Raw genomic sequence first — 15,971 nt, forward strand, 5'->3', positions numbered from 1 at the left:
AAACAAGGAGTGAAAGGGATCTCCCTGGCCAGCCCTGTGCCGTGCAGGGGTTTCCAGCAGCTTTCTCTCTGTATTTGCATGAGACTTGCTGTGCTGGAGCCCTGGCCTCTGCTGTGGGATGGGAAGGAAAATGCTGATAATTCAAACTGCAAATCGAGTTCTGACATTGAAGAGTTTTGTTGACTCACAGAAGGGAATCAGTTGTGTGACAGAGAATGGAAAAAGTTTGTGAAAATGCTGTCAGTGACTAAAAAGCACAGCTGAGGTGGCACAGTGGGGACACGGGGTTAGTGCCTCTCAGTTGCATGGATCCTTTTCAAGAAAAACCTTTAGGGAATTGTAAAACTAGGAAAATACGGTTCTATTTTGCATGTTTTCCAGTTCTGCTGTCGTTGGGAAGTGACTTGTGTTTTTCTCCTTGCTGCTTGTTGTAACACATGCAGCTCCTGCTCAAAGCACTCACTCGCACAGCCTTGGTCACTGACATCAGGGACTTTTCATTGAGTCAGAGCATCAAAGGCAGCACAGCACCTCACAGGGAAGAAGCAGTCACAGGGCAGCAGAGTGGAATCATTTCTCCTGACGCCCAACAGGGTGTTTCCCATGTCACACACCACAGACTCTGCCCACGTGTTCCAGGTTCCCCAGGAGCGCTCGCTACAGCTCGTGGGTGCAAGACCAGTTAAAAGAAGTGATGTTACAGGTCTGCACTCCAACTTGTGCTGCAGGGAAAATGTGCTTGATTGTGTTCTCCTTGCTGAGCTGAAAATGGCAACTCAAGTTTTTTAAATGAATCCGTGGAACTCTTACCAAAGTCATCTAGTTTGCTGCTGCCAGCTGAGGCAGTGTTAGATGAGGAAGGAGCACCTTCATCCTCACATCAAATATCAGGGATCTGAACCCCACAGAGCCTGAGCCCCAGCCCTGGCAGCCTTGGAGCTTCTCCCTCTCTCCCAGCTCCTACTTCTCCCTGCTTTCTTTCCCTTCCCAAGGCTGCATCAAGGTGAATAATAAAGCAGTTAACATTATCCTGCTTCTTTGTACTTGTGCCTGCACCCACTGATTTCCCCGTGGGTTTCACCCAGCAGCACAGCTTCCTGAGCAACACACAGTGAGATCCCTGGGATGATCCATGCTGGCTGCAGGGAGTAACCTGGAACAAAGCCCAGGTATCCTCAGTACTCCCTTCCAAAGAGCTCAGAGCAGCCTCCCCATGTCCGTGACTGCGGGATGCCTGGCTGTGGCAGGGTGACAGTCCCTGCCTGGCTGTGGCAGGGTGACAGTCCCTGCCTGGCTGTGGCAAGGTGACAGTCCCTGCCTGGCTGTGCCAGTGTGACAGTCCCTGCCTGGCTGTGGCAGGGTGGTGTCCCTGCCTGGCTGTGCCAGTGTGACAGTCCCTGCCTGGCTGTGGCAGGGTGACAGTCCCTCCCAGCAGGGCCATCCTGCACTAGCCCCCTCCCTGCAGTGCTGCTGCTGTGGCATTCTCTGGATGGGGCTCTGCGAGGGCTGTGGGGTTTTATAAAGGGCTGTTTAACTCAGATCCCTGGCAAACACTTGAGAGAAAAGCTGTCTTTGTTGGAGACACACAATGCCTTTGTTCCGAGGTAGGAAGGAGCAGATGTGAGTGGCTGCAGTGCAGGGTTGAGAAGGCTCTGCTCTGGTTATCTTATCCTTTTGGCTGGGATGACAAGAAAGAATCAAACATCCTGTGTGAGTAGCAGGGAAAATAATTAATACTGGAGACTGAAAACAACAAAAGGTCATGCAGGCAGCTCTCCCCCATTCCCTTTTTGTAGCTAATTATGCCATAAACCATTCAGAAGAGACTGAATGGGGAATATTATGGGCTCAGACAGTTTTCCTAATATTTACCAGTTAAAAATAGACCAAAGCAGTTGTCTGGGGTGCAGCTCTACAGTTACTGCATTTTGGCAGCAGCATCTGAGCTGGCTGCATACAGCAGCAGGCTACAGTAGCAAACACACAGAGCCTAGCAAATGGCTAAATAAATATAGATATCTATCTAAATAAATATAGATAACTACAATCAGTGCTCCCGTGCAGGGGCCTTGAGAAGATACATGGGAAGAAGTGAAAGACTGCGATAGGATGCATGTGGTGAGACGTGTGAGGATGCATCTCTGTCCCCTCTCCCTGCTCTCTTGTGAAGGACAGGGCAGTCAGAGCTGCCACAGCCCCAGATTGTCCCAAACCACGCTGGCTGGGCAGGGAGAGGAGAAAGGCCCCAGCAGAGAGGAGCTCTGCCAGGTCTGTCTGTCACCAGCTGATGGAAACTGCAGCAGGCCAAGGGCAGGAGCAGGAGCAGGACAAGGACCTGAGGGATTCACCCAGGGGAACAGCAGAGATACAGAAAGTATCTATAGTCAGAGTTATACACAGGGTATCTCTGAGAAATAGTGGGGGAAAGGAATAAAAGGGCTAACTATGAAGAATAGAGATGGGAAGAATAGAGATAGGAAGAAGAAGAGAATAAAAAAAAAGCAGGCAGACAATAAATATTTCTTGATAGAATAATTTTGGAATGTAAAAGCAATGATAAATCCAGGGGTTTTTACAAAGACCGGTCCGGCTGACACGAGTGTGTGTGAGGGCTGTTTTGGGGAGCTGCCTCTTTGCTGTGGAGCCAGCGGGTCCCGCCGGGCTCGGGCTGCGGGGACAGGGACAGGGACACGGACACGCTGCCGGGTCAGGGACACGGACACGCTGCAGGGACAGGGACACGGTGCTGGGTCAGGGACACAGACACGCTGCAGGGACACGCTGCGGTGACACGGACACGCTGCCGGGACAGGGACACGGACACGCTGCAGGGACAGGGACACGGTGCCGGCGGAGCCGAGGGCAGCGCGGGCCGGGACTCGGAGCCAGGGCAGGGCAGACGTGCTGTCCCCGCTGTCCCCGCTGCGTGTGGCCGCTGCCCGAGGCACATCTCGCTGGTGCCGGGTGTCGGGTGGCGCAGCGAGCCCGCTGTCCGCCTACGTGTCCGCCAGCAGGGACAGCAGGGACAGACAGACAGCAGCCCTCGCCCACAGCCAGGACAAAGCAGGCCCTCACGGGCTGGCCCCAGCAGCTCTGAGCCAAAAGTCAAGTTCTTCCTCGCCTGCATCGTTGGTGCTCGCTCTCAGAAGCAGATTGAGCTCTGGTGCATGGGTGAGCATCCAGGGAGTGGGACACAGCCAGCACAGCGCAAGGAAACACAGCCGGGTTACAACAAAAGGAAAGGCTTTAAGAGAAGAGCCACCAAAACTGTTTCCTGCTCTATTTCAGACCCAGTGTGCTGATAGAGTAAACACACGCTGCCATTTTTTTTCTTCACTCCCAAAAATATGTTTCTTCACAAGAAAAATATTAACTGCATCAAAGACTTTGTGAGCCCTGGCAGTACTGCAGGGAGAAATCACCTCTCAAACAGATTTGTTATGAGTATGTGAAACATAGTGTGTACTGAACTAAAAGATCCAATCCACAAATACTGATTACAGGTGTGGACTGTCCACAGGTCCGCTGTAATAGAAATAAAGAAGTGACAGTGATAAGTGTGACATACTAGTGCACCATCTGCTTGCCTGAGTGCACCATCTGGATTTTCTACTGCTGCTGCTATTTGTGCCCTGATCTTATTTTAGACCCACCAGGAGTTGGATTTAAAAAACAGCAAAAATTAAGATTTTAATTTTATATTTTAAATTATTTATTTATTTTTTTGTTCTTATTGCTTAAGAGGATGTCTTCATTGTTTTCACTGTTCCCTTGACCTCAGCATTACTGTTAGCTAAGCCTACACATATTTTCTGACACACAGTACATTAAAGCATTAGCTGTGCTGATGGACATTTTCCTCTTTTGGTCATCTCAGGACTTGCTGGGGCAGGCATCAGGCCTATATGCAAACATGTGTTTCATCCTGAGTCGTCTTAACAGCCCTGCAGTGTTTTCCAGCAGCCCTCAGGTGCTGGAGGACATCCTGTGTGACCAGAGACTGACTCCTGGACCACTGGACATCGTTCCTAGGGGGGATTGGCACCACAGGGGCAGCAGTGGCCTGGCATTGGCAATGCTCCCCAGTACCAGCACTGGCATCTCCCCTGGGACATTGTCCACGGGCACCCAAGTGTTGTGCAGCACCAAGTAAGGAATGGTGCCAATGGTGGTGGTGGGGATGTGGTTGCTAACCCATCAGCAGGTTTATTTACAAACTCCTCACCACCCACTCTGGCAACACCATCACCTTCGTGCAGCTTCCTTGGGCTGCACTGTGCCCACTCCCATCCCTGCTCCTGGGTGCAGGGTCTGCATCCCGCTCACTGACCCTTCCTTTGCCTCCCAGACACCCCAGTGGGCAGAACAGCTGAGCTCCCACAGACACCTGCACCTGAGCCACCCCTGCTCCCTCAGGGGTGCTGCCTTTCTGTTTCCCTCTCCAGTGCCACGTTTGTCCCATTGGCTTCACAATGCCAAGTGCTGGGGGGCAGGGAAAAGCTGCAGCTGGCAGGACAGACACCAAACCCAGGGACAAGGACACGTCCCTGGTGAATGACAGCCAAAGCAAAGGAGGGCATGAGCTGAGGAGATTGCTTGTAAAGGTAACTCCCCCTCAGTGCTTGGCACTCAAACCATGCCATCAATGATTTTATACCCTGAGCAACCTCCTGCATAAAATGCTGAATTAACTATATATTGAGGGACACAGTCAAGTATAGGATTTTACTGCTGAAAAATACATTTTCCATTAATAGTTAAGTAAATTAAAAAGCCACCTTCCAAGCTGTTTTGAGGAGAAAAGTCAGTGGCAGTTGAGTTGTTTAATAGTTTAAATCCCTGTTCTAATGTCTGAAGGGAGGTATCTCACCCCAGCAATAGCCACATCCCATCCCTGCCCCAGCTGAGGAACTGCAAAACTGCAATTCCTGTTGTTGTGATACTTCCTTGGCAGCATTGCTAGTCATACATGACTCAGTCAGCTCCATTCACTCTCTGGGCTGCAGAACAGACCCTGCCTGTTGTTTGGATCAAGTATCCAGCCAGCTTGATGCTTTTTCTCATAACTAATGCTTGCCTGGACTTACTCACTGCAACTCCCCTTGCACAGTGGAGATCCTAACACCTTCCTTCAAAAGCACTTTCCCACTTAGTTTTACACTATTTACTTTAAAAGGACAAGGAGTCCCTACTTTTTTCCCAGCATGGGTAAATCCTTACATCAGCCTTGGGTGTGCACTTCCCCTTCACTGCTGCACTGCTTCAGGATGTTAGGAGGCACAGCAAGATGACTAATGTGAAATAAACTCAGGGTCCAATTCTGTGCTACAGCTCTTCTGTGCACAGCTGTGCTATTTTCCCTTCCTGAGTGCAGGCAACACTGTTTGCACTGTTTCCTTCCCCTTGGGCATCCTTCCACAGTGCCAGCCGAGCAGAGAGCTGAGAAGGCACCACGTCTGGCAGTGCTTTTCCAAGGGGTGGATGTTGTCCAGGGATGCCCCCAGCTGCACACCCCACTCTGGGCTGCTGCACTTCTCTTCCCCATGGCTGCAGCGCACCTGAAGCAGTCCCAAATCACCACCTCATCTCTGATCTCTTGCTGTTATTTCCTCCAGGAGAGCCAGCACAAGACAAAAGGCACAATCCCAAACACAGGAGGAGTTTCAGAACACCAGGAAATATTTCACTGGGAGGGTGACCCAGGAATGGGTTGCCCAGAATTCTGTGGAGTCTCTGTCCCTGGGGATATTGAAAAGCCCTCTGGGCAGGGTGCTGGGCAGGTGACTGGGGGTGGTTGAGCACAGGAGTAGGACCAGGTGGCCCCAGACATCCCTTTCAACCCCAACCATGCAGTGACCTGGGAAGAGTCTGAGGCTGAACATCCACAGTCAGTTCTGCTGGATGGGAAAGGCCCTGAAATGAGGAGAAACACTGCTTTTACCCCAAAACCTTCCCTACACACCCAGTAACTTCCAGTCAAGCTGAGCCCTGGCTGCAGCTCCTTGTGCTCCACAAGCACCACCCCACCTTTTCTCCCGAGCGACTGACCCAAGCAAGCTGAGCTGTGAATTCCCTGCCTGAGTACCGCAGCCTGACTGTTTGGGCCAAACACAGATTTGCCTGGTTGGCAGCTTGGTTTTTGCCCCAGCTCAGGTCAAGTCCTCCTCCCTTCATCAGGGCATGAAATCCCAGTGCTACTGCAGCCAGCCAGGTCCCTGCTGGCCACACTTCCCCCTGCACTTTATGGCATTCACAGGCTCTGTCACGCTGGATTACATCTGCCCGAGTGCTGTCGTCAGGGAGCTCAAATATGGTTCATAAAAGCCTTAAGACGTACCTTTAGAGCAAAATAACAGCAGGGTAATGGGTAGATGTAATGCAGCGTGAAAAAAACCTTGAGGAGCAGAGAGAGAGGGTTTTCAAAGCAGGGTGATGGGGGAAATTCCTCCAAGAAATTAAATATTGCACAATTTGATGGTGTTGAAGAGCATCATTAACCCCCAGCCCTTAGGAGCTGAAAGATGGACCTAAAGAAAAAAAAAAGCACAAAGGAGAGTGATTTAGGGTTGAAATCATCATCGTAATTTTTCTTTCTCTTGAGATATCTTTCAAATTTTCATTTCAGTCCTGGAGAAGGACTCAAAATTTTCCTTGGAAAAAGACAGTGGAAGTCAGAATGGGGTCTTGGGGGTGCTGCTGGCCATTCATGGGGCAGCGTTGTGGTCTCTTGCCCTGCAGCAGGTACAGAGGAGCAGGGAGAAGCTGTGCCTCTACAGAGAGGAGGTGGATTTGGGCCCTTCTCTCATCAAAACCCTCACCCCTGCTGAGGCTGGGCAGCCCAGGGCATTGCAGCAGCCCCCAGGGCTGGGCTGGGGGTCACTCACAGGCAAAGCTCTGGACAGGGCTGCCATGAGGTGCCAGCTCATTTGGGAACAGCCATGTAGCACAGCAGGGGGTGATTCAGGCAGCAATGGATTGGTTTTTAGCTTGCCATCTCTGATTTTATAACTGTCTCCTTCTGTCTCAGGCATTACCCTGGCCTGAGGCTTTGTAGACAGCAGGTCTCAACCAGCCTCTTTGCCTGCAGCCTGGGCTCCTTTTTAAGCACACAAAGCAGAGGCAAGTGGGAGGGGGCTGGTTTAGGGCCCTTTAGGATATCCACAAGCTGGGGAACCCAGCACTGCTGCTCCCCAGAAATGCTTGGTCAGCACTGGCTGACAGGCTCGGAGCATTTAAAGTGAGAAGCTGTGGGAACACAATCTGCAAAGCCGACCACTGTGTAATCACTTCTCTTTTATTTACTTATTAATAGCTCACCTAATTGTTTAGGAAAAAAATCAAGCAAGCCTTATCATGACAAGTTTTTAAGCACCATCAAACCAAGCACTGGCACCAGCCCCTCCCTATGCCCCTGGCACCGCTGCCTGGCAGAGCCAGTGCCACTCCCTGCTCTCCTGTGCCCTTCTCCCAGACACCTGCCACCCCCTGAGCAGGGCTCAGCACTGCTCCCAGGGTCCCTGCAGACAGCAGCTGCTCCAGGCCTGTCTCTCCAGGCCAGGACTGGGCTCTGTCTGGGCATATTCTGATGGCTAGAGCAGGCAGGTTGGCTCCATCCAAACTCCTGGGCAGGGGCAGCAGAACAGTGCCCTGCTCAGCCCAAACCAGCAAGATCAGAAGTTGGAAGAGCAGATTGAACAGGTTGGCAGGGCCAGCACTGCCTGGCTGGGGCTCCATCCAGCTCTCCTCTCCTGCTGGACACTGAGGAATTTCCCTGGTGCTCAGCAACCACAGGACTCCATTCGCTTTTCCCAATGTCACTTCACCCTCTCCAAATTTCACTCCAATTCCCACTGTCTTTTTCAGTGGGAAAAACTTTTTCACTGTCTTTTTCAGCCTGGTAGCAGCAGCCACCAGCACAGCATGCTCCACCATCCCTCACTGCTGTAATCCCTGAGCCCAGGGCTCTCTCTCCTCCAGCTGTTCAATCCCCAGCACACCCAAACACTGTGTTCCCACTCATCAGAGCTGCTGCCAGGCTTTCCTCTGCCTGCTTCCCAGACTGCAGTGGTGGGGAGTGACCTGCAGGCCAGCTCTAGGCTCGGGATGCCACCTGAGGTGACCAATTCTGCAGCAGGGACACAACAATTCAATTGACACTGGTCACCAGCTGCCATCGGCACATGCATCTGCAGCCTGCAGGGTGGCTGTGCTGGAGGCATGACAAAAATAAATCCTGCTTGAACCAGAGGGCACACCAGCACACCAGAGCTGCATGCACAGGACATGGATGGATGGGGCAGGGCAGCACTGCCCTGTAGGAATAGGAACCTGTGGGATGTGCCAAAAACCCCACAACCACCCCAACCACAGCAGCTACTGACACTCGCCAAGGGGAGAAAAAAGCCAAATATTCCTTCTGCAGCATTGTGAACTATGCAATGTTTCCAGTGGTATGGCAGCATAGTCCAAGGACAAGCAGCTAAACATGTTCTGAGAACTCATATATTAGATAAATCTAAATATTGTCTAATATTTAATAATTCAATTGCAATAATGGCTCAAATGATCTAAAATACAAACCAAATTGAGGAGCATCAAAGCTCCGTGCTCTTGCATGTGCTCTTTGTCTTGTTTGACAAAGTTCCATCAAGAAGCTGGAGGGTAATGCAGAGTTCAGCTTTCCCATACAAAAAGAGTCAGATTTAAAAGCCTAACTAAATGTTTTCACTATTAGAACCCTGAGTCATGCCCCAGGAAGAAGCACTGAGTTCCATGTAAGGCTCCCTACCCTGGGAGCTCAGAGCTGCATCTCTGGAGGTTCACCCTCACTTCCTCTAACTCACTAGAATAGAAAAAGGGCTGAGGGGTGTCAGGAGGAGGAGGGAGTGCTGGCACAGACATCCACACACACACACACCATGTGAAGGCTGAGGAAAATGGTGGTGCCACACAGCCAGGGAGGAGGGGGAGCAGCTGTTTGTCAGCCAGCACTGCGGCAGATTCTGTATCATGCTGAGGTTTGCTGTGACATGGCCACACACCAACTGTGGGGTGTGGGGGCAGAACCCTGCTCAGTCTTCCAGCAAGCACAGACCCAGGTGGAGATGACACAGGGCACCCCCAGCACTGGTGCATCCCCCTGTCATGGCACACTGCAGCATCTTCCTGCATCTGGGGCAAACCTGTGAGCAGAGCCTGCACAAGAACTACAAATAAATAAGGAAATAAGCAGAAGTTTTCCTGGCCTTTTCCTGGCCCAGAAATGTTCTGCCACCCACGCTGCTCCCCACCCAGCCCCAGCATGCTGACACAAGCCTGGTGACTGGGAAATGCCGGCACAGGAGCTGCTGCAGGGGCTGGGAGCCAGCTACAGCAAAAGCTTGTTGAGACATTTTCTGAGAGTGAAAAAGAGGAGGTGAACACCACTCCAGGTACCATGGTGCTAGGATTATCCTGGAGATGTTAGTGTGAATTTTGTTTTCAGCTTGGGCAAGTCAATGTCCACAGCTTCACTAGTGTTCCCCCAACACACCTCAACTTACCCATGGATGTTCTGCTCTCCTGCCAAAGGAAAAGGTCCTATGGAAGCAAATGCTGCAGCTTCCCCACACACTGAACTGAAGGAGGTCAGCTGGAATAAAGCAGGGAATGAGAATGGAGCTGGCCATTTCTTAGGTGGGAATAACAACAGCAAGGCTGGCACTGGGATTATTTTCTTTTGCAAGGAGAAACGAGGAAACAATCACCAGGGTTTTATAGATTCCGTGTCAGAGGAAAATTGAAGGGATAAGAGCAGATGCATTTGTTATATAGAAGACTCATCATTAGAAATGAACATATAAAATTTAATAGCTTGGTTTAAAATACATTTTCAATTAAAAAACAGCAGGCAAAACAAACAAAAAATCAGTTTCATAAAACATACATGACATTGCTGCTACTGTTATAAGACCCGTGTCCCAGAATATCTTATAGTGGAAAACAATTGTCAGATTTAGTTCACATACTTCATTAAGCAGTAAAAAGAAATAACATTCATGTCAATCTTACCTCTATGGAGATTCTAAATCTACTTCCCTGACCCTAGACCAAGTTTCTGTAATAAAACTTCCACTTTCAATAAAAATGTGTAAATATATATATGCATTCTATATATCAGGTTTTTTAAAAAAATTCCCTTGCCATAGTAGAAGGATTCCCGTGGCTGCTGAAGGGAAGCCCGAGCAGGAGCTGGTGCTGGCTGGGCACGGCTCCCATGGCTGCTGTGCCAGAGGTGCATTCCTGTAGGGGGTGGCAGCTGCTGGCCAAGTCTCTTCAGCATTGAGCTGCACATCAGCCTCTCCCCTTGGGCCTGAGCCCACACGCTCTGGCCACACACCCACAGCCACAGATGCACCGGTGTGAGTTTGCTGGGGGGAGCTTGCAGTGCCCAGAGCATCACCAACCCTCTGCTGGGGCCCATCAACAAAAGAGGAGAAGGAAGGAGGAGGGGAATAGAGGGGGGGAATGGAATGAACCAGCTCAGGATTGATCGAAATACAAATTCCAAAACACTGTATTTTATATAAATCATTAAAAAAGAATGTGGGGAGGGACTTCAAGTGGTCACCTGGATTCACCACCAAGGGAGAATCAATTACACCTGTGACAGTCCAAGGATACCTTTGCTCAGCCTGGCTCTGGGGACCTTTGATGCCAAAGCACTGCCTCTATGGGCAACCTGCTCTTCTCACTAGAGAAAACTGCCTCAACACCCAGCCTGAAATTCTGTGATTTACACCACTGCTCCCTGTGCTTGCCATGGATAGGGAGGACATGTCCATGGGTCGGGAGGCTGTTCCCATCAACCATCCATCTGAACATGAGCCCTCACCAGCCATAGCATGCAGGCCTTCCTCCTCAGAAGCCATGAGCCTTGGCCAAAGGACCACGTGGTCCATGCTCCAGTGGAGACCTTGGCAGTGCCAAGCAGAGCCAAAGAGGGGGATGGGGGTCTCCTATTTCTTCAGGTCATGCTCCTGTTGATCAACTCAACATGGCATTTGCCTTCCCCTTCCAAACAGCACCATGACAGAGCTAAGCAATAGTAGGTTACAACTTGTTAACCATTAAGTAACCATTAAGTAGAATCATTAATTATTAAGTAAAATTATATGCTACTTTTCTGGACTATTTCTCCAGTCTTTCCAGGTTGACCTTCATGTCCTAGGTGAGGTATGTGCAGCTTTGTACTGTCTGAAAATGTTACAAACCTCTTTCAATACCCAGATCCCTAACTAAAGCCTCACACCAGACCTGGCACTCATGTTCATCTGCTCACTATGTAACTGAGGTTTGTGCCTTAGTGCTGCCCTTTAAGTGCTCCTCTTTCACTTGTTATTAACCAAAGAGTGCCTTTCCTTCATAAGCATACACACAATGAGTAAACAGCACAGGGCAGTATTCTCTGGAGGTGTCTGGCACTCCCAGCTGGGGCTCAGGATGCCTGCTGTGCCCACTGGGTCTCTCTAGCTCAGCAGCAGGTCCATGGTATGTACAGACACCAAGAACGCATCACCTACTTGGAGGCCCTACTCCCTGCTAACACTTGGCCTGCTGAGCCATTTTGGCACCTTCCTCTCTCAAAAGCCTTGCCTGTGATTTCCAGTTGTTGACGTCCTAGGCCTTGCAAGCTGGCTCCTCTAGCCCATGGGTTCATCCAGCCTGAGCTGCTGGTGCAGACAGCATCCAGCTGAGCCTTAAGTACACTGCTACAGAAAAAAACCCACCCTTGGGGAGACCTTCTTCCTGACCCTTAAACATGAGACTACAAGAGAACTGCATCTGTCCAGCTCCTCCTGTGAACCAGCTCAGACTCAGCCCAAAACACCTCCCAGGACAGCAGTACCCAGCTGTTTCAGGACTTAGTGGCAGTTCATGACAGAAACCAGGACTTCCATCACCTGCCTGTGCATGAGGATTTAGGAGAGAGCTGGTATCTTTTTCCTTCCACATAGGAAGATCCATGTGTAACAAGCAGGTCTCTAGTGCCTTCTATGAATGTACAAACGTGTGCTCACCTTTGGTGCATGAGAAGGGTTTGTCCATTGTTAAATATTTATGTTAAATATGATTTCTCTGTATATGGCATCCTTTTAGATGGGCTTCATTGCATATATTCACGGTATATACAGAACACCATATTTTATATATATTATATATTGCTTATATGTACACATTTACAAACCTTCAAAAATATATTGCACTTATATACAATATAGCTTCATCTGATGAGAGTTCACACAGTTACTAAGGCGAGTTCTTCATAAGCAAGGCAGTTTTACATTCCCCCCCAAATGACACAAGTGATTTCAACAGTCTGCCCTGGTCACAAGTAAACATTATAGACTTTTCTCCAACCTGCATGCAACTCCTACTAATGTCAATCAGTAGTTTTGCAGCTCTCCCTAGCACAAAACAGTCCAGTAAAATGGTATTAGCTGATAACAGGCTCAAACATGGTTACTAAAAAGATAAATAAGACATCACCAGTCTAAAAGGCCACCTTACAGGAGATTTCCCCTCCCATAGCTACTAGTGGTTTATACACTAGTAAAAATATATACATGCTCTCCACTTAATTGTCAATCTTGACTTGCCCATTTCAAGTGCAAATAAGATCATGAGCAAGAACACAAACACAAATGTATTAAGCAAAACCACTGCTCTGCTCCCCAGAACAAGTCAAACATCTGGCTTTCTTCTGGAGATGATTAGTGTTTTGCCCAACATACTGAATTATGGGAAAATGTTCACTTGAGACCTTTGTTTAAAATCCACAGTGATCTGTGATCTTAGATCTCAGTCAAAGTCAGCTTGTAAGATCCTCCAACCTCTTCAATCTGCAGCTGGAAGGTATCTTCATTAGAATAGTGTTTCACAATGTTATCATCCATGTTGACCAGAATTCTGGAAAAACAAAACAGATCAGGTATTTTACAGTTCTAAATGCCAAAGGCACTCTCAAACCTAAAAAAGCCTGGACTATCCAAGGGTAACACAAGATCCTGCTCATCTCTCTCTGACTCATTGCTTGCCACAGCAGATCTGGCTGTTCTGACCCAACCCTGCCATCAAGGCTGGCAGCCACACTTCTCAGGAGCTGAATGGAAGGATTAAATCTGGCTCCTGGACCAGGGAGGGAGAGAGATCTTGGAACCAGCAGAATCCTTCTGGGCTCTGAATGGGTTTGCCAGTCAGTTATAAACCACCAGCACAAAACCCTCCAGAGCAAGAAACCACCTGTGCTTGGCCACTTCTTTCATTTGCCAGGAAGGTCAATCCCTGTGTGTTTGTGTGCACACAAAGCTGTGCTTAGCAGTGGTTTAGAGATCACAGATTTTAAGCTTTTTGCAGCTGTTCTGGTGGGGTAATTCTGCTATGAAAGCACAACTCTGGAAGGGTGTAATTTTCTGGCTAGAAGGAGAAAGGGCTGAGACACCAAACTGACAACCACTTAGAGACAACTCAAGAAAATTATTGAGAAATTAAAAGATAAAACAAAAGCAGACAATGTTCAGAAACTCAATTACTTATGCTACAAAATAAAAAGATTAAGTATGGCCTCTGGGAGAAACAGACACTTCACAGCTAAGTTCTCTTCAATTTAGCCCACAAAAATACAACCAGGGTTCAGTAAGTGTAGCCAAATGCAGATACAGTAAGCCCAGACACCACTGGAGCAATTTAACATGGGTTGAAGGAAGTTCTTCATCACTGGGAGTCTTTTAACAAACTGAACTTTTCTTCCTCTGACATGATCAGCTCTGGTTCAAATATCAATTAGCTCAGAGAGGTTTAGTGACTTGTATTTACCCAGGAAGCCAGACTACATATTTCTATAGGGCCTTCCCATAGTCTTCAGCTCTGTGGATGATGTTGCAATGTATGTACCTGTGTGCACACACACATAACAGCAAATGGCATTCACACATCTGCAGTGCATGGAGGAATTATACAGCAGATCTGCCCACAGCTTTGAAAAAGGTGTTCATATTCTTAGGCAGTTAGTGCACAGGTGCATACTCACCCTTTTTTACATTTTTTGAAGATTTTTCCTATTTTATCAAAAGGAACATCATACTTGTCAGATATCTAGAACAAAAGAAAGCAATGATTGGTGAAGCAAGGAGACTGCTGTCATTGTCTTTTGCTTCCTATTTTACAGAAAGGAACAACCACAACAAAAAGCCTGCAAATGAGGACAACTGCTCTGCCCTATAAAGGCAACACTAAATCCCGAACCATAGTGTAAATGTACAGATCAGAACCCCTTCTCTGCATTTAGCTAACTTCTGTACAAAAAAATGTAACCATGTTTGAATCTGGATACTTCTCATACAGCAACCTCCTGCCCCTACACTAAAAACCCCACCCACTAAAAGCCTACTCCACACCCCGACTCTCATTCTCTCTTGGCTCTCTGTTCTCTTGGCATACTGAAAACCATTTTTAAATTTAGTGTCAGAGGGATCAAGTGAAAACCAGTCATGACAGTGGCTGAAAGAAGAAAATAGCAACAGAGAGAGGACCTCTGCTGCTAAGGGCATGAGGCAATCAGAAACATTCTCCTTCCCCAGCAGGGTGACACCAGTGTGGAGCCACAGCCACTGACATGGGACTTCACTGCACAACCTCCAGAAAGCCTTGAGGTCAGTAACCTAAGCCTGGTTTACTCTGGCAAACTGCTCTATCACACCACAGTAAGTACCAAGCCAAGACACTGCTTTGACATGCAAATGTACAGGGAGTTTCTCCCAAGCTACAGCTGTGAGCACTTGGTTCCTTGCTTTAAGAAATCCGAGTGAAACAACAGAGGTGCAGCTTCACTTCAGGACCATGGGGTAAGGGGGGACTTCACAGCCTTCAAACCCTCTCAACATGAGCCCCCACCCTCCAGCTGGCAAAGCCTCACAGCCAGGAAGAGATAAAGATTCTGGTTACACAACTATCTCTACAACCAAAAGTTAATGGCCAGACCTGTCTGCACATCCCAAAGCCCCTGTTCCCTGAGCAGAGGCATCAGTCACAGAAAGAGACAGGCAAGTGCCAGTTCTGAGCTCATGCCAAATATGACACCATTCCTTGGACTTAAGCTCTCTACTTCCCTTGCTCTGCAGCAGCAGGGATATGGAAGGCTATTTTGGAAGTCAAGCAGCAGAGAGCAATTTCACACATGTGTGCACAGATATATAAAGGTGTTCAGCAACACACAGAAGCTGGGAGTTGCAGCTCTGCCTTACCAGCTTGTGAAAGGGTAGTGCAAGGCCCCAAACATGGTTTTGAAAGGCTGAAACAAACCCAAGCCACTGGATACATTCTGAAAATCACTCCATCTCCTAGCAAAAGTACCCCCTCTGACAAGAGGAACATCCAATCATCAAGTCTGACAGACCTGGATCTTCAAGGAAGGTGTCTTACACCAGACACACAGATGTGTACTTAAAAGACAAGCCTCCTGAATTACCTTAACAATAAATTAAAGCATTATTTGCATTCATTTGTATATTATTGAAAGGAAATCTTTCTTATTCTTCTTATCCAGAAGGGCAGAAATGTGTGGACACAAGCTGTGACACAAGTCTGACTCCTGTGTCTGGCCAGTGTGTAAGGACTGGGTAGCCAAGGCTTCTTCTCAAGGTCTACAAAATGACCTCATTACTTACAGCTTCCATGAGGCCTTTCAGAGATGGTGTCTTCAACATCAGTGCATCAAAGACCTCCTCTGACTCTTTTCGGACATACAGCAGCACTGGAAAGCAGTTTGGAGAGGAATTAACTGTGCAATTGCTCCTCAGGAAAAATCTGTGTCCCACAGTGGCTAAGCACACAGGGACATCCACTGAGGACTTTATGAAGAAATAGACATGCATACATTCAATATTCATTTAAGACTGTAGCACAAACACACACTGCTAGGTTAGCTCAGAGCT

At 48.5% G+C, this 15,971-nt stretch overlaps 1 protein-coding gene across 2 annotated transcripts in view; it reads right to left on the reverse strand.

The window, feature by feature from the left end:
• Positions 1-12,768: 12,768 nt before the first annotated feature.
• Positions 12,769-15,971, reverse strand: part of GRHL1 (grainyhead like transcription factor 1) — a 37,886-nt gene continuing 34,683 nt past the window's right edge. For both annotated transcript variants that reach the window (XM_054279973.1, XM_054279972.1), the window contains exons 14-16: positions 15,705-15,790; positions 14,069-14,133; positions 12,769-12,948 (exon numbers count right to left, since the gene is read on the reverse strand). In XM_054279973.1, the coding sequence (XP_054135948.1) occupies positions 12,834-12,948; positions 14,069-14,133; positions 15,705-15,790 (266 nt within the window). In that variant the 3' untranslated portion in view covers positions 12,769-12,833. The remainder of the gene's footprint in view (positions 12,949-14,068; positions 14,134-15,704; positions 15,791-15,971) is intronic.

Source organism: Melozone crissalis, unplaced genomic scaffold, assembly GCF_028551555.1.
Source record: "Melozone crissalis strain CALT ecotype California unplaced genomic scaffold, PUWL_Pcris_2 ptg000027l_1, whole genome shotgun sequence".
In the NCBI taxonomy this organism is placed as follows: domain Eukaryota; kingdom Metazoa; phylum Chordata; class Aves; order Passeriformes; family Passerellidae; genus Melozone; species Melozone crissalis.